At 45.7% G+C, this 16,757-nt stretch overlaps 2 protein-coding genes across 9 annotated transcripts; one reads left to right on the forward strand and one right to left on the reverse strand.

Annotated features, from left to right (window-relative positions):
- Positions 1-386: 386 nt before the first annotated feature.
- On the forward strand, positions 387-3,940 carry LOC118078667 (SLAM family member 8). Its single transcript, XM_035102615.2, has 3 exons — positions 387-1,389; positions 3,283-3,607; positions 3,723-3,940. The coding sequence occupies exons 2-3, from the start codon at positions 3,295-3,297 to the stop codon at positions 3,935-3,937; spliced, it is 528 nt and encodes a 175-aa protein (XP_034958506.2). The 5' UTR covers positions 387-1,389; positions 3,283-3,294; the 3' UTR covers positions 3,938-3,940.
- A 5,666-nt stretch (positions 3,941-9,606) lies between these two features.
- LOC118078663 (SLAM family member 5) lies at positions 9,607-16,447 on the reverse strand. Of its 8 annotated transcripts, XM_035102601.2 has the most exons (6): positions 15,580-16,447; positions 13,149-13,493; positions 12,764-13,066; positions 11,942-12,061; positions 11,711-11,792; positions 9,607-10,886 (listed from the first exon to the last, which is right to left on the reverse strand). In XM_035102601.2, exons 1-6 carry the CDS (start codon positions 15,632-15,634, stop codon positions 10,874-10,876), a joined length of 918 nt encoding a protein of 305 aa, XP_034958492.1. In that variant the 5' UTR covers positions 15,635-16,447; the 3' UTR covers positions 9,607-10,873. The 8 variants fall into 8 exon arrangements, 7 of the variants coding, with proteins under 7 accessions (XP_034958492.1, XP_034958488.1, XP_060125673.1 ...); XR_004691757.2 differs by having other exon boundaries at positions 11,711-12,122; XM_035102597.2 differs by having other exon boundaries at positions 11,711-12,061.
- Positions 16,448-16,757: the final 310 nt, after the last annotated feature.

Raw genomic sequence — 16,757 nt, forward strand, 5'->3', positions numbered from 1 at the left:
CATACAAAGCTAAAATATTAAAATTACTTCAACTTCCTAAGCATCTAGGTATGAAGAATGCTTTCAGCAGGTGCCTGAAAAAAGTCTAGCAAAGGCACGTAACAGCCTCTTCAGCCTGCAAAAGCTACCAGCGTTTTTCTTTGCTATGTCTGTTCCCCAGATCTCTCACAAGACTTTTGTTAATATCCCTCCTCTTCAGGGAGGGGGGAATTTGCGGGCGGGACCCGCTTTACGCATCGAGCAGGGCCCCCTGCTCAGCCTATCCCGCTGCCGCTCAGAGCCCTGGCTGGCCAATAGGGCCAGGTTGTGGGAGGGGTTACCTGCTTCAAATTTGCTTTGTCTGTTCCCAGATCTCTCACAAGACTTTTGTTAATAGCCAGTCTTTGTAAACAGGAAATCTGCTCCTCCCCCGCAATCCACACCCAGCGCTACACTTCCGTAGAGAAGCAAACATGATTTTTTTATTGCAGACATTTCCTCTTCAGAACGTTGCTGTACTTTCCTCTGGGTAAGTCCCACACTGTCCTGAAGAGCAATAAGACTTCCGCCAGCAGCTGGTGTTTCCAGAAGGCTGGGGAAGGGAGGGACTGACCATCGTTCTCCTCCCCGACGTTTGCCTCTTGCAGCTGCCAGACACCTCTGGAGAAGGATATGGGAACCCAGTTGTAAGCCATCTTCCCCTCCCCTCTGAACTGTATTAAAGCCAGGCTGCTTGGAGTGTAGCAAGACCAGTGCCAGAAACTTTATTACTGAGCTCAGTTTGCAGGACTCCGAAAGGTTGATATCAAAATGCTGGTGAAAACCAACACCTATTCTAAACAGAAACCTTTAACAGGCACACAGGCAGAGAGCTCTCATGCGCTTGCTTTCTCCTCCTCCACTAACCCTTGCTGGTTTATGAGGGGAGGAACAAAGAGCATTGAAAGCAGGAGTAGGAAACAACGAAGGGAAAACACCGTGTTGCTCGGATGAGAAGGGGAGGGAAAGCGAGCACAGACAGCCTTGCTGGTTTAAAGAGGAGGATCTGATCTGCTGGGAAGCGAGAGGGCGGAAGGAGAAGACCGTTGTGTTGGAAAGTTCATGACTCTTGCAGAGATAAACCCTGGACTCAGGCTACGCTTAGAAAATGGATGAACAGGCTTATTTTAAAGCACCTATATTGTGCAGAAAAATGAAGCTGTTCTTCTCAGGGTGGTGAAACAGACGCCACAATGCCCACAGGCAGGACCTGAGCTCAACAGCAACAAGTCTCCCCATCTGTGAGTCCCAGGAAGGGGCATTCTGGTGCGTGACTGCCGCTCATGGCTCTCTGCACTTCTGGAGAGATACGATGATGGATTTTTCTCACAGAAGCACTCTTTTTCAGACTATTGCTGTGCTCTTCCTTGGGTAAGGACTTCACTGCTTTCTCCCTCAAAAAACAAACAAAACAAAAGCAAAACAAAAGCAAAGCAAAACAAAACCACCTAAATGCATGGAGGGGGGACAGCGGGCACTCTGTGTTTGATTTGCCATGAAGTAGGAAATTATTGGCAATATCGATTACTAGGACTCAGGGTCTTCTCTCTCCAGCTGGAACCTGCCCCAAAACACCCTTGCTGGCTTCAAAGGAAGCTCCTTCAGAAGGCTTGTGAAAGTTTAATCCTTTTTGTGATACAGTATTTGTTGCTGAGCTGAACTTGGGGGGGACAATCTGCGTGTATGATGAAGGTGTGGAGTGGAACGAAATAAAAGCACAGGATATGATGACTGCAAGTCAACCTGGTCTCTAAGGCAGAAATGTTTTCCTACAGGATTTTGTCAGTCATTAACTAATACAAAATAAATGTCAGTTAAGAGCAAGCAGTGAATTAAAGGAGCCAACCAATGAGCAGGAAAAGGCAACTGGGGATCTTGGTAGAACAGTGTCAGTTTCTTCTCTGAACTCTGTACAAACTTATCTTGGTTTCACACAAAAAATTGTGCATAATCATTTTTTTCCTGAAACACACATGCAGATTGTTGTTAGATTGCTGCTTAGAATAATTTTTCACTGGGTTAGAGCTTCCTGTGTTGAGTTTTCAACAGTTTGCACAGCTCTGATTCTGTTTTGAGACTTTCTTACAACCAAGCAGTATATAAATCTTGTTAATTGAAATAAATGAACTTTTGTTCCCTGTGTAGGGAAATTCTACTTCTTTTCAGAATTTTTCCTTGTTACAATTACACAGAGCCAGATGTTCCCCAAAATATGGCAAAGGGACAGCTTTGAAAAAATTTAAGTGTTTAATTTATTTATTTATAGATGAAGTTCAGACCTCAGATTATTTTATTTTAATCACCTGGACCTATCTTCTCTCTGAGTTTTTCTGGATCCCAGTCCCTGGACAACAGATAGGTGCCTATTGTTGGAGAACAAAGAGCACTTGATTTTTGGAATTTAAATTTGGGCTTGTAACAATGTCCTTCTCTTCCAGTAAAGGGTCACGTTGTTTGCACAGCTAGGAGAACGTAGTAAATGTTTAACTAGTGAGTTGGGCATTTCCAGTGGGACAATGTACAATTCAGCAGCAGTTAAAATTAATATCGGATATTGTAAACTTTATTTTATTTAGGTCCCAAATACCCGAGAGACTAGTTTCACCTCCCTCAAACATTTGGGGGAATGCCAGCCCAGGAGACGATCTTCTTTGTGACAGGCTGCTAAACTGTAGGTGTCCCTCCCCACAGAGATGAACCAGACACCTTCTGGACGAGTTTCCATTATATGCTGAAAATTCACCCCTTGGTATGGCCATTGACACCTGCAATATAATTTATAGGTCCCTTCCTATTACGTTTTAATGCTGCATTTTAAATTGTTGCAACCTGCTCTGGGACCTCATGATGGAAGATGGATTGTTGTTTAGACCAGGCATGTCAAACCTGCGGCCCTCCAGATGTTTTGGACTACAATTCCCATCTTCCCCAACCACTGGTCCTGCTAGCTAGGGATCATGGGAGTTGTAGGCCAAAACATCTGGAGGGCCGCAGGTTTGACATGCCTGGTTTAGACAGTTAGTCGTGTCCGACTCTTCGTGACCCCATGGACCAGAGCATGCCAGGCACTTCTGTCTTCCACTGCCTCCCAAAGTTTGGTCAGACTCATGTTGGTAGCTTCGAGAACACTGTCCAACCATCTTGTCCTCTGTCGTCCCCTTCTCCTTGTCCATCCATGGAAGATGGATAAGGAGGCCAAAATGATAATGATACTAATTTTCACCTTCATTTGTATCTCCTCCCCCACCACCCACCCCTCACTAGACACTTTAAGCCATGCAGGTGAAGGGAATCCAGGGAGGATCAGTCTTGTTTCCTACCAACGTATCCCAAGGAATAACAGTGGAGAAAATGGGATGGGACTTCTGCCCTGAAAGTGGGGCCCTGGGCTTTTGGCTGGGGGAATTCAGCCATGGGAAACTGGAGCACCCAAGTCCCACTGACCGGTTTGGACAACGGCTAGACATGGTGGACGAGACAACACTGAGGATCAAAGACCTGAAGTTGAATGACAGTGGGATCTACAATGCTCGCATCTGGTTTACTAAATCACAGTTTCAAGAACAGAGTTTCAGCCTCATGGTCTATGGTAAGTTATTGCTTTCACTGTTTGGCTCATGGAATAGGATCTGCACCATTTCCCTACAAAGATACTGGTAGGAGTGGGACACAAACCTTATGCTGATTTCATTTGTGTTCCACAGAGCCAGTGCCAACACCACAGATACTCTTTCAGGAAGTCTCCCAGACTTTGGAGGGATGCAGTGTGACCCTGCAGTGCCAGGCACCTAGAAGTGAAGAGTTCAGTATCTCATGGAAAAGAGGGAATTCCCCCAGGGCAGTAGGAAACAGCCTGTATGAGTATCAGCTTTCTGACAATGGCAGGAATCTCCATGTCTTCTGGCGAAAAGACTCTTAGGACTCTGCATTCACTTGCCAGCTTAGCAATTCTGTTGACCAAAAGAATGCCTCCTTTGACTTGCTCAAAATCTGCCCAAGTGATGATGGTGAGTAAGTGTGACCTAGTCAGTGTATGGAGGAATAGCTGTATTTAAGTGGGATAGCTCAGCTGGTAGAGCATGAGACTCTTAATCTCAGGGTTGTAGGTTTGAGCCCCATGTTGGGTGAAAGCTTCCTGGATTGCAGGGGGTTGGACTAAATGACCCTCATTTAGAGTTTCCAACTCGACAATTCTGTGATTTGTAGAAATGGTTTCATTGTTTTTTGCTTCCTGGGTATGTGATGATCCGAATCTCTGTGTGTTATCTTATTTTATCATGAACTAATTGGGTAAGTTTTGGTTGCAATATAGTTTATAAATCTATAAACGAAAATTAAAAATAAAACGATAGGGGGAAATGAAATGCAACCCGAAGTGATGGACCTAAGCTCTGTGCCAAAGTAATCCAATAAAGTCAATACAAATGGAACAGACTGGCACATCTGCCTACCCTTTCTTATTTGCTCTGTTGCTCTCAGTCAGGCAGGAGGGTCACTTTGGTGGTGGTTGTTATTGTTGTTGTTATTATTATTATTATCATTGTTATTAAAGGTTTTCTTAGTTTACAAAGATATGTGTAATGTCTCTCATAACATATTTACAGATCAGTTTCAATTGTTGAGACATTGGGGAGGAAAGGGGAAGAGAGATAGATGGGGGAGGGTGTGAGGGGTGGGGTCATGTGACAATGTTTCTATTTTACTTAATGTGTGTGGTTTGTCAGTGTCACTTGTGTAGGTTCTCTGCTGTTTACTTGTGTTCCTTTGATGGTGAGAGATGTTGGGGTTTGGCCTAGGATATGTTTTTCTTTTGTGGTTGGTTGTGGTGGTCTTTGTTTTATGTGTGAGTGGGGTGGGTGCTTGTTTTGGGTCATGTTAGTCTTATTGATTTGTATGCTGATGGTGGATTTTTGTCATTATCTTGTTGGGCTGTGTGTGTGATAAAGGGGAACCATACTGGGGTGAAGCCGTCTTCTTCTATTTGTCCCCGTGTCATTTTCAACTTATTGGTTATTTTTTCTAGTAAGGCTGTTTCCCATACCGTTTGGCACCATTGGTCCATGCTTACTCCTGACAGGTCTTTCCAGTGTCTGGTTATGGTGCTTCTGGTTGCTGAGAGTAAGTGGGTTATGAGTTCTTTGTAATGCAGGTGGGCATTATTGTCCTGGAAGATGTTTAGCAGGGCCAATTCTGGGGTAAGTTCTAATGTTTGTTGGGTTATTTTATCTATTTCTCTTATGGTTGCTCTCAAGAATCATTGGATTTTGGGGCACTCCCACCACATGTGGAAATATGTGCCTGTTGAGGTGCATCCTCTCCAGCATTTTGATGAGGTTCCTGGGCGTATTAGCACTAATTTGGTGGTTGTTATTAGAGAATATTTTAAGAGACTCTCATTGCACATTGCAGGTGTACAGGTCAGACACCAGAGACATAGCATTATCTCCATTGCAGTTCTCATGGTGATCGTGATGGTGGTGGCCATGATGTGGAGAAGGAGGAGGAGGAAGCGAAAATTCAAAAGGAAGGAAAGAGGTAGAGGCCATCTCTATCAATCTGTTTCCTGCCTCACGTGGGATGGAGGCTGCTTGCCAAATACACCTTTACTTTACTTTTGCTTATTTTGAGAGGCAGAAGTTGGTCCATGCCATGGAATAAATATGTCTTTTCAGATATTCACCCGGTGATACTAGAGGGCTTGGAGAGCTCTTCTGCACACCGGAACTCAGCAAGAAGTCCACAACAAGGTGGTGATAATCAGGTGAGATGAGCTCGTGAAGTGGTGAAGGGATGATGGCTCAATCTAATAATTATAAAATCATTAAAATTGTGGTCTTATTTTGAAAAAAAAAAAGACACAAAACAGATTACAAAGAGGCAACAAGACTAAGCCACAACTACCCCTCTCCCTTACCCAACTCACTGATCAAGAGGTTGGTTGGTTTATTTAAAGTTATATCCTGCCCATCTGGCTGGGTTTCCTCAGCCACTCTGGGTGACTTACAACATATATAAAATCACAACAAAACATCAAATATTGGGGGGGGGGACCCCATACAAGCAACCAATAAATCAATAGAAACCAACAACAACAAACAGTTTGCAGTTATACCCAAACTGAAGTAACTGCCAACTCCAACTAAATGTTTAACCAACACCAACCCAACAAAAATGAAACAGAGGAACCAAAACTAGAACCTTTTAAAACATTTTATCCAGTTGCCCCAATCCAATAATTGTTCCAGCAATGTCCCAGTAGCCTCCCAGGAGCCTCTTTTAGCTGTTCAAAGTGAGTCTGGGCCCCATTCCCTAAGCCAGGGGGAAATGGGAAATTTAGTATGGCATAAGCCATAAGGCATTATTATATGGGACGCAGGTGGTGCTGTGGGTTAAACCACAGAGCTTAGGGCTTGCTGATCAGAAGGACTGTGGTTCGAATCCCTGCGATGGGGTGAGGTCCTGTTGCTCAGTCCCAGCTCCTGCCCACCTAGCAGTTTGAAAGCACCTCAAAGTGCAAGTAGATAAATACACGGTGTTTCCGTGCGCTGCCCTGGTTCGCCAGAAGCGGCTTAGTCATGCTGGCCACATGACCTGGAAGCTGTACGGCGGCTCCCTCGGCCAATAATGCGAGATGAGCGCCGCAACCCCAGAGTCGGTCACAACTGGACCTAATGGTCAGGGGTCCCTTTACCCTTTACCTTTAAGGCATTATTATGGCATATGTTTTTGTTAACAAGAATCCAGTTCATCCAATTCAAGAAGAAGAGGGAGGCAGCGTCTGCAAAGAGCCAGTTTTCATCAAGGGAACATGCATGCACAAACTGAGCAGGATTAAACCCTCCTCTCACCCACTGGTGAGCAGAGCATTCAATCCTTCTGTCTGCAGGGTTCAGCTTCTTCACAGGGAAAGGTGCATGTGGAACAGTCCCCAACCAGGATTGCAGTCTCCACTCAGCAGATACTCTGGATGCCTTCTAAAATAACTAATTGTACCATCAATTCCAACTGGAATATGAAACAATAATTGAGACATGGACCTAGACTTTAAAAATGTCACTGCCAGCAGAAGCAAACTGCCTCCTTTTGTCCGCTAAAAATGGGCAACTACACCCTAACTTAGGGTCAATGATCCAGGAACCTGTAGAACCAAATGCTAACCCAAAAGGAGTAGAAATATTGTAGAGAGAAGGTGTCTGTGATCTTTCTTAGGGCACCATAGGGCTTTGCCAGAACACCATCCTTCCCTGGGTTTATTTAGGTGGGTACAAATGCTCAGTGACTTTTCAAGGAGCTGCATCTGAGTCTCTTCTGTCATGTTCTATAGCTGGTTCTGGTTCTCTCTGCTCCTGCAGGTTTTCTGGGACAGAAGGGAAGTTTCAACAAGTCCCCCACCACCCTGGAAATCCTGTCCTTCTGTCTGTTCTGACTCTGTATCAGACCCAGAATCTTCAGGGAATGAACATTGCACCCCACAAGCCAAGGACCTGGAGGAGAAGGCACCCCTCTTGGAGTCGGCGCTGGAGATACCCTTAAGGGACCACCAGGGGAGAGAACCACGGAAGACCCCTCCTGGCCATCAGTACTGGCGGAACCATACGTACCCCAACACTAGACAATGCCGGCAACGGCGCCAGGATTCCATTGTTGAATCAGCTAGACAAGGGTCAAAGTTGCCACCTAAGTATATTAATTAAGGCCATTAGTATAACAAAGGAGGCTGATTATGCCAGAGGGCAAATGAGTTGGCCTCCTCTCTCACCTGGCTGGCAGTGAGAAAGAATGAATAGAATGAATAGATCCACAAAGGTTTATGACTTGCAGTTCTTTAACAAAAAGCATCTCTGCAAAGATTGTTCTGAAGTAACCGCTAGGCTATCTTTAATAAAAAAATATTTAAAAATAAACAAAAAGCATCTCTCCTGTATGTATATGGGTGGTCACCCCTGCTAATTCCACTTGCCATCCCTGCCTACTCTTTTGAGAACTCTTCTGCCTTTACACCCCCTTTCTTTTGCACCTCTCCCCCCCCACACACACCTTTGCCTCTCTCCTCACATACAGGTCTGTTGTCTTCAGACGTTGCAGCTCAAACACACAGCACATGAACAGTCATGTACAAATGGACACATTTAACAATATTTCAAAACCATTTTTTATAAACACTATATTAAGTTTTGTAAAAATAAATCAATAATTTTTTCTTTCTTGCACTGGTGTACCTGTCAAGGCTGTCAGGGTAGCCAGCCAGCTGCCGCAGTTCAGAAACAGGCAAGAGGGCTTGATGTGCAATTCGCTTTCTCTGGCCTCCTGAACCACAGCCACAGGTGGGTGACGGGCATTTCAGGGATTGCTTGCTCTCAGGGAGACCCCTACTCTCCAGTTACATGATGAGCTTGGATATGTCACTCTTCTCCTCGGTCTAAGAACTTGGGTGCCAGTGTTCTTTATCTTCCAATACCACAGTGCCCACTCACATTATAGAATCATAGAAACATAGAGTTGGAAGAGACCACAAGGGCCATCCAGTCCAACCCCCTGCCAAGCAGGAAACACCATCAAAGCATTCCTGACATATGCCTGTCAAGCCTCTGCTTAAAGACCTCCAAAGAAGGAGACTCCACCACACTCCTTGGTAGCAAATTCCACTGCCAAGCAGCTCTTACTGTCAGGAAGTTCTTCCTAATGTTTAGGTGGAATCTTCTTTCTTGTAGTTTGAATCCATTGCTCCATGTCCGCTTCTCTGGAGCAGCAGAAAACAACCTTTCTCCCTCCTCTATATGACATCCTTTTATATATTTGAACATGGCTATCATATCACCCCTTAACCGTCTCTTCTCCAGGCTAAACATACCCAGCTCCCTAAGCCGTTCCTCATAAGGCATCGTTTCCAGGCCTTTGACCATTTTGGTTGCCCTCTTCTGGACACGTTCCAGCATGTCTGTATCCTTCTTGAACTGTGGTGCCCAGAACTGGGCACAGTACTCCAGGTGAGGTCTGACCAGAGCAGAATACAGTGGTACTATTACTTCCCTTCATCTAGATGCTATACTCCTATTGATGCAGCCCAGAATTGCATTGGCTTTTTTAGCTGCTGCATCACACTGTTGACTCATGTCAAGTTTGTGGTCTACCAAGACTCCTAGATCCTTTTCACATGTACTGCTCTCAAGCCAGGTATACAGAGCCCAGAACCTACCTACTCTGAGGGCAGAAACCCCATCGCCAGACACTGGAGAGACCTGTCAGGAGTAAACATGGATCAATGTTATCAAATTGTATGGGAAATAGCATTACCAGAAAAGCTAATCAATAAACTGAAACTGACACGGGGACAAATGGAAGAGGACACCTTCACCCCAGTATGGCTCCCCTTTATCACATACACAGCCCAACAAGACGACAAGAACCCACCAACAGCATATGAATCAATCTGGCTTACCTGACCCGACCAGCCCTCCTTCCCTCACAAATGCTAACCAACCTCACTGCAGACAACCAACCACACCCTGCCCTTTTAAGGTCTCACAACAAATGTAACTGATATGCAAGAAAGACTGTACAACCTGAAAAAGGAGACAAGGTACGTACTTTTATAAACCAAGAGAATCTTTAATAAAAGTAATATTTTTAAAAGAACTTAGGTGCCAGTGTTTTTGGGTGCTGGTGAGGGGTGGGTGTGCTCTGGCTTCTCTCTCTTTGCTCTGCTGTCTCCATTCCTCTTCATTTTCTGGGAGACCAAAGGGGAGGGGAGCTGGTCGCAGCAGGAGAGGGAGACTCCCTGCCTTCTTCAGCAGCCTGCCTTGTCTCTACTTCATGGCCTACCTCCTCTCCGGCCTCTGATTCCGCCTCCATTCTGGACATCTCTCTTCCACCGCCTCTTCCTGCTCATTAAACCCTGTTACCTCATCAGCTTCTGACACCTCCTCTTCCCCCCAGTTTGCCCCCTCTTCTCCCCTAACCACTCATCCCTCCAACAATCCTCTGGCTCTGAGCTTCCTTCCCCTGGGGGTTCCCCAGCTGGTGTCGCCAATTCCTCTGCAAAACAGCCTGTTCAGGACACCTGGCAGTTGACAAGGGGGCGCTCCAGCTGTTGGAGAGGGGGCAGGGGCATAGGAAGGGGGACAGACTGCCCCAGGTGCCCTCACTGAGGGTGTGTGTGTGACATTTGGCGCGTCACCCGCCTGCAACTCCCAAGCCTACCCCGAGCCATTGAGGTAAGGGGGGAGCTGTGCTGCTTTGTCAGCAGCATTCCCCCCTTCCCCCTTCATTTTGACAGCTTGGGGGAGGCTTGGGAGTCGTGGGTGGGCGGCGTGCCGAATGTCCGCCATGGGTGGCTCGCTCTGCCCCTGGCTGCAGGGTGCACACGCCACTCCGGGCACCCGAGTGGCTACCCCGCACCTGGGAGGGCACCCTCTGCTCCACGCCCCCCTCAGGAGCGCGCCTGCCCTGGGCAGCACGGGCATATGCTCCGCCGCTGGGAGGCGGCACTCCCACTGTTGAGGAGAGGATACTGCAGCTGCAGACAGAGAAATCTCTGACCGAGGAGGAGGTTCTCTGATTATGGAGGGGGCACTCCATCTGTTGACAAGGGGACGCTCCATTTGTTGACGAGGGGACGCTCCATCTATTGAGGAGGAAGGTGACCTGCTCCTGACAGGGAAGCTCTGGCCATTGTGCCGGATGAACTGTCAATGTTGCCTCAAGACAAACACTTGCACTGGTTCCAAGCGACATGCCTGCTCCTCCAAACCCTTGGTCTGTTCATCTTCTGAGGTATATGTGTCTGCTACTGGGTCAGAATGGATAGGAAGACAGGATTTCCAAAGTGGTATGGAACTTATGTGGAATTCCTCACTTATGCAGAAAATCTGCAGGGGCAGAGAAAAATATAATCAGCTACAGAACATGACAGGAGACACTCAGGTGCAACTCCTAAAAGGGTTTCTGAGCATTTGACCCCACCTAAACCCTGGACATGAACTGAGCCCTGGCCAGGCCCAGCAGTGCCCTAAGAAAGGCCACAGGGCTCTTCCCTATCTCTCCATTCCAGTATTCAGGGTTAGTGTTTGGTTGTATAGGCTCCCATAGCTAAAGCTGCCCATTTTTAAAAGACAAAAGTGGTCTGTGTCCTTATTCCAGGAGTGACATTTTTAAAGGTAAAGTCTGTGTATCTCAGTTATTGTATGAGTCCAGTTTGTATTAATGATAAAATTAGTATTTTAGTAAGAGTCCAGAATAGCTGGTGAGAGAAGGGTGCAATCCTGTTCAGTGCTATTTCACAAGCCCTTTCCCTGTGGGAAGCCAGGCCCTCACAGCCAGGAGGATTGGATCAGGGTTCAATCCTGCTCAGTTTGGCTGAGTGTGAATGTTTTCCTGATGGGAATAGGCACACACAACCTAAGAACAATGTGGGGCTGCTTGGAAACACTCTTGCAAGCAACCCACCCTGTGCTGCTCTTTGCAGAGGTTGGCTGTCTCTCCCTCCATTAGGGGACTGATGGTAAGAAGGAGGAGTTATGGCTGAGCCCTGCTGCCTTAATTCTGTTTTGTGTTTCCCTGGTGTTTTTTTTTTTTTAAAAAATCAAATTACCACTTTCAAAATATGTTTATGCATAATAAATGCTTCCCAAACATACTGGTTGCTTCCATTGTTATTATCTAGCATCATCCCTGCTTTGCATGCTCATCTTACCTGAAAAGTTGTGAGTGCCTCTCTTCTGAGTTCTGGTGTGCAATAAAAAAAATTCCCCTCTCCGGAAGCATACGGACAATTTCTGTGGAGTGTAACATGAAAAACTATATTTATTCAATGGCACTGACCTAATTCTGCTTCTCATGATAAACACAACAAAGGTAGAGGCATATTGGTAGGGAGCCTCAATCCCAGGTGAGACAGGAAGAAAATTTATACAGATGGTTCTACCTCTTTGACGCATTTTTCTCCACTGGCATATTATCACCACAATCGCCAACAATCCCAACAAAAAACCTGCAGAGAGGCCAAGAATAAGCCGCAGGTTCTCCCAGGTTCCATTGCGTTCACCTGCAATGTGTGATAAGGGACTCTTGAAAATGCTTCAGTAGCAACCACCAAAGTGATTCTCCTACATGGCCGAGAGAAGCAGAATGAATGAATGAATGAATGAATGAATGAATGAATGAATGAATGAAATGCCAGTCCATTCTATTACTTCAGGGACATACTTCCAAAGCAAAAATGTCATCTGTTAGGATACAAGAAGCCAGTGAGATGAAGGGGAGACATAAAAAGAGGTGTTGAAACAGGGGCAGGAAATGTCTTGCCCTCCAGATGTTGCTGGACTCCAGTTTCCATCAGCTCCAGCCAGCAGGGCTAATGGGCAGGGATTATGGAGGCAGGTAGTCTGGCAGCCTCTGCAAGTCACCATACTGGGTGGTGTAGCCATAAGGCTGGATCCAGAAGTACAGCACAATCCTGAACACTCTTGGGCTCAGAGTGTGCAGTCAGACATTGCTGTAGCCTTCACTTTTGCCTGCTTCAAATGTAATTTATTTACCTAGGGGTCGGAGGAAGAGGAAGCAGCAGAAGCAGCAAATTCAGGTGGGTCAGGCCAACCTTCAAGCAGGGCTGAATTTGCTCTAACACTGCTCAACAAGCATATGAGGGTGAGTGTTTGCATATATGAACGTCTCTCCTTGAATCCCTATAGGGTATAAGTTATCCAGTACCCCAAACAGCAACTCTGGATCAAGATACATTGCTCACCTTCAATACTGGAGCAGATGTGGAACAAGTCAAATGAGGCTCTCTTTTCGCTGACAGGGTTGCTGACCAGGCAAGTGAATGTGGAGTCAAAAGGTATGGTCTCCCAGGAGACATGGAGTTGCCTCCCATTATCAGAAAGCTGGAACTCATCTAGGCTGCTTTCTAAGGCCCTGGGGGGATTCCCTGTTTCCCAGAAGACTTTGAGTTCTTCCCTTCCAGGTGTCTGGCATTGCAGGGTCACATTACATTCCTCTGGAGTGCTGGATACCTCTTGATGGAGTACCTGTGGTGTTGGCACTGGCTCTGTTGAACACAATCGAAAGCAACATAAAGTTGATCCTGTTGATCCTATTCCATGAACCAAACAGTGGAAGCAAAAACTTACCATAAACAGTGAGGTTGAAACTCTGTTCTTGAAACCGTGATTTCATAAACCAGATGCGAGCATTGTAGATCCCACCGTCATCCAATTCCAGGTCTTTGATCCTCAGTGTTGTCTCGTTCACCATGTCTAGCCGTTGTCCAAACCGATCGGTGGGACTTGGGTGCTCCAGTTTCCCATGACTGAATTCCCCCAGCCAAAAGCCCAGGCCCCCACTTTTAGGGTAGAAGTCCCATTCCATTTTCTCCACTGTTATTCCTTGAGATATGTTGGCAGGAAACAAGACTGATGCTCCCATAATTCCTTTCACCTGATGGGTTGGGTTCTCCACTGCATGGCTAAAAGTGTCTTGTGAGGGGTGAGGGGGGGAGGAAATACAAACAAAGGTGAAAATTAGTATCATTATCGTTTTAAGTGAAGTCTGAAAAAGCAATTGATTAAACCCTTAAATCTTTTCAAAGCTTTGCAATGCTGAAATTTTAGGAATATCTTGGTTTTGTGTAATTGCCCCCCCCCCAAAAAAATCTGAAAAGTAAGTAGAATTTCCCCTCACAAGGAACAAAAGTTCATTTATTTCAGTTCACAAGATTTATACTTCTTGGTTTTAATAAAGCCTCAAAGCAGTTTACATAGTCAGAGTTGTGCAAAATATCTGTTGAAAACTCAACACAGAAAGCTCTAACCCAGTGAAAAATTATTCTAAGCAGCAATCTAAAAACAATCTGCATGTGTGTTTCAGGAAAAAATGATTTTGCTTTTTTTCCCCTGAAACCGAGTTAAGTTAATACAGAGGTCAGAGAAGAAACTGTCTCTCTTCCGCCAAGATGCCCAGTCCTCTTTTCCTGCTCATTGGGTGGCTCCCCTAATTCACTGCTGCTTCCTCTTACCTGATATTTATTTTGTATTGGTGAATGACTGACACATGACAAGAAAAAATCCTTCAGGAAAACATTTCTGCCCTAGAGATTCCGTTCCACTCCACACCTTCAAGGGAGATGATCACACTCATCATAGGGGAAGTCTCTCCCCTCCCCCCTTCAGCTCAGTAACAAATATGACAAAAAGAATTAAGTCTTCTCTTGGAGCTTCCTTTGACACCAGCAAGGGTGTTCTGGGAGGGTTTGAGCTGAGGAAAGGAGGCCCTCAGTGCTAGCAAACAATATTGCCAATTATTTCCCTTTTCATGCCAAATCAAACTCAGACTGCCCCCTCCATGTTTCACGACTGTGAGAAGGACAACTTCATTCTTCTGCATAGGATTGTTGTTTAGTCGTTTAGTCATGTCCTACTCCTCCTGACCCCATGGACCAGAGCACGCCAGGCACTCCTGTCTTCCACTGCCTCCTGCAGTTTGGTCAGACTCATGTTAGTAGCTTTGAGAACACTGTCCAACCATCTCGTCCTCTGTCGTCCCCTTCTCCTCCTTGTGCCCTCCATCTTTCCCAACATCAGGGTCTTTTCCAGGGAGTCTTCTCTTCTCATGAGGTGGCCAAATAAGCCTAGTTACAGGTAGGTAGCCATGTTGGTCTGACGTAGTCGAAACAAAATTAAAAAAAATCCTTCCAGTAGCACCTTAGAGACCAACTAAGTTTGTTATTGGTATGAGCTTTCGTGTGCATGCACACTTCTTCAGATACACTGAAACAGAAATAAGCCTGTTCACCCATCTTATAAGCGTAGCTCCAGCCCAGGGTTTCGTTTGCAAGAGTCATTAACTTTCCAACACAATGGTCTTCTCCTTCTGCCCTCTCGCTTCCCAGCAGATCAGATCCTCCTCTTTAAACCAGCAAGGCTGTCTGTGCTGACTTTCCTTCTGCTTCTCATCCAAGCAAGACTGTGTTTCCCCTTCATTGTTTCTGACTCCTCCTCTCACAGCTCTTTGTTCCTCCCTCATAAACCAGCAAGGATCAGCGGAGAAGGAGAAACCGATATGAGGTATCTCAGACTCTCAGTAACTTCCCTCTTGATTAGGATTGATTGAGCTTATTTATATGACACTGTTCTGAAACTAGCTGTGCCCAAAGCGGCTCACGGCAAACGTTCAAAACATCAAAATACAGAGCATTAGAAGTACAAAATACAGAATATGAAAGCAATTTTTAAAAAATGACTGAAATAAACAATTTGGCAAACACAGAATAAAAAATTCAATATTACCCTCCGCACAAAAACACATCAAGGCTTTATCACAGTAAAGTTTCTGGCCCTGGCCTTCCTGCACTCCAGGCAGCCTGGCTTAAATCCAGTTCAGAGGGGAGGGGAAGATAGTTTACAGCTGGGTTCCCATATCCTTCTCCAGAGGAGTCCGGCAGCTGGAAGAGGCAAATGTCGGGGACGGGGAGGACAACGATGGTCAGTCTCTTCTCCAGCCTCTGGAAACACCAGCTGCTGGCACAGTCTTATTGTTCTTCAGGACAAACAGTGTGGTACTTACCCAGAAGAAAGTACAGCAACGTTGTGAAGTGGAAACGTCTGCAAAAAAAAATCATGTTTGCTTCTCTCTCTTCTCTTTCTCTTTTTTGTGCATTCGTGGGTGTGGTTTGTAGGGGAGGAGCAGAATTGCTGTTTACAAAGACTGGCTACAGTATTAAGAAAAGTCTTCTGACAGATCTGAGCAGAGCCAAAGCAATGAAAAATGAAAGTAGTTTTTGCAGACTACGGAGGCTGTTACAAATTTAACAACAACAAAAAGCATTCTAATTGCTCAAATTTTTATTTGCTTGAAAGAGGTTCAAAGAAGCAAAACTCACATGTAACTAAACCCCAAAGAAATGTTCATGTGCCCCCAAACTCCAAACTCCAGAGGTCTAAAATTAACTCCAGATGGGAGATCAGGAACATCAGAACATAAGGAGATCCTTTCAGTGGCTCTTCTAGCCTGACATCCTGTTCTCCTCACAGTAGCCAGCCGGATGCCTGTGGGAAACTGGCAAGCAGGACCTGAGCACCAGAATGCTCTCTCCTTCTGTGGTTTCCAGCACCTGGTATTCAGAAGCAGAGCCATCCTGCCCAGTATCCATCAACAGTCTTCTCCTCCAAACATGTATCTCACTCTCTTTTCAAGCCATCCAGGATGGTGGCCATCACTACTGCCTCTTGTGAGAGGATGCCTCTCCCATGGGTGGTGGGATCGTGGTAGTTAAGAATATAGATCAGCACGTAGATAGCTGGATGTGTGATGAACCATGGGGTGAACGAAGGTTGTGGATGTTGCTCATTGCCTAGATAGCCTGGCAGACAGTGCTGGGGAGGAGTCTGTGGCTCCAGTGCATGTTGGCACCAGTGACATGGGGAAATGTAGTGCAGAGGGCCTGGAAGCCAAATTTAGGGTGCTGGGAAGGATGCTGAAAGTCAGGACCTCTAAGGTTGCTTTCTCTTAAATACTACTAATGGATATACAGGGCCAGACAGACAAGCAGAGCTTTGTAGACTCAACGTGTGGATGACATAATAGTTTTTGGAGAAGGAGTTTGTATTTGTTCTGAACTGGTGAACATTTTGGAGCAACCTGGGCCTGTACAAAAGGGATGGCCTCCACTTGAATTGGCATGGAACCAGACTATTTTATTTTAAAATAAAAAGGTGGCAGAGCAGCTTTTAGTTCTTTCATGA

This window comes from Zootoca vivipara, chromosome 17 (genome assembly GCF_963506605.1).
Source record: "Zootoca vivipara chromosome 17, rZooViv1.1, whole genome shotgun sequence".
NCBI classification, from domain to species: Eukaryota; Metazoa; Chordata; class Lepidosauria; order Squamata; family Lacertidae; genus Zootoca; species Zootoca vivipara.

What these genes read in the sequence shown, in the direction of transcription:
- LOC118078667 (XM_035102615.2), top strand. Translation starts at nt 3,295, where the DNA reads ATGCAGGTGAAGGGAATCCAGGGAGGATCAGTCTTGTTTCCTACCAAC. An exon ending in TTTCAGCCTCATGGTCTATG is followed by an intron (nt 3,608 to 3,722) that starts GTAAGTTATTGC and finishes TGTGTTCCACAG; the next exon opens with AGCCAGTGCCAACACCACAG.
- LOC118078663 (XM_060269689.1), bottom strand. Translation starts at nt 15,634, where the DNA reads ATGATTTTTTTTTGCAGACGTTTCCACTTCACAACGTTGCTGTACTTT. An exon ending in GTTGCTGTACTTTCTTCTGG is followed by an intron (nt 13,494 to 15,579) that starts GTAAGTACCACA and finishes ACCCCTCACAAG; the next exon opens with ACACTTTTAGCCATGCAGTG. An exon ending in TTTCAACCTCACTGTTTATG is followed by an intron (nt 13,067 to 13,148) that starts GTAAGTTTTTGC and finishes TGTGTTCAACAG; the next exon opens with AGCCAGTGCCAACACCACAG.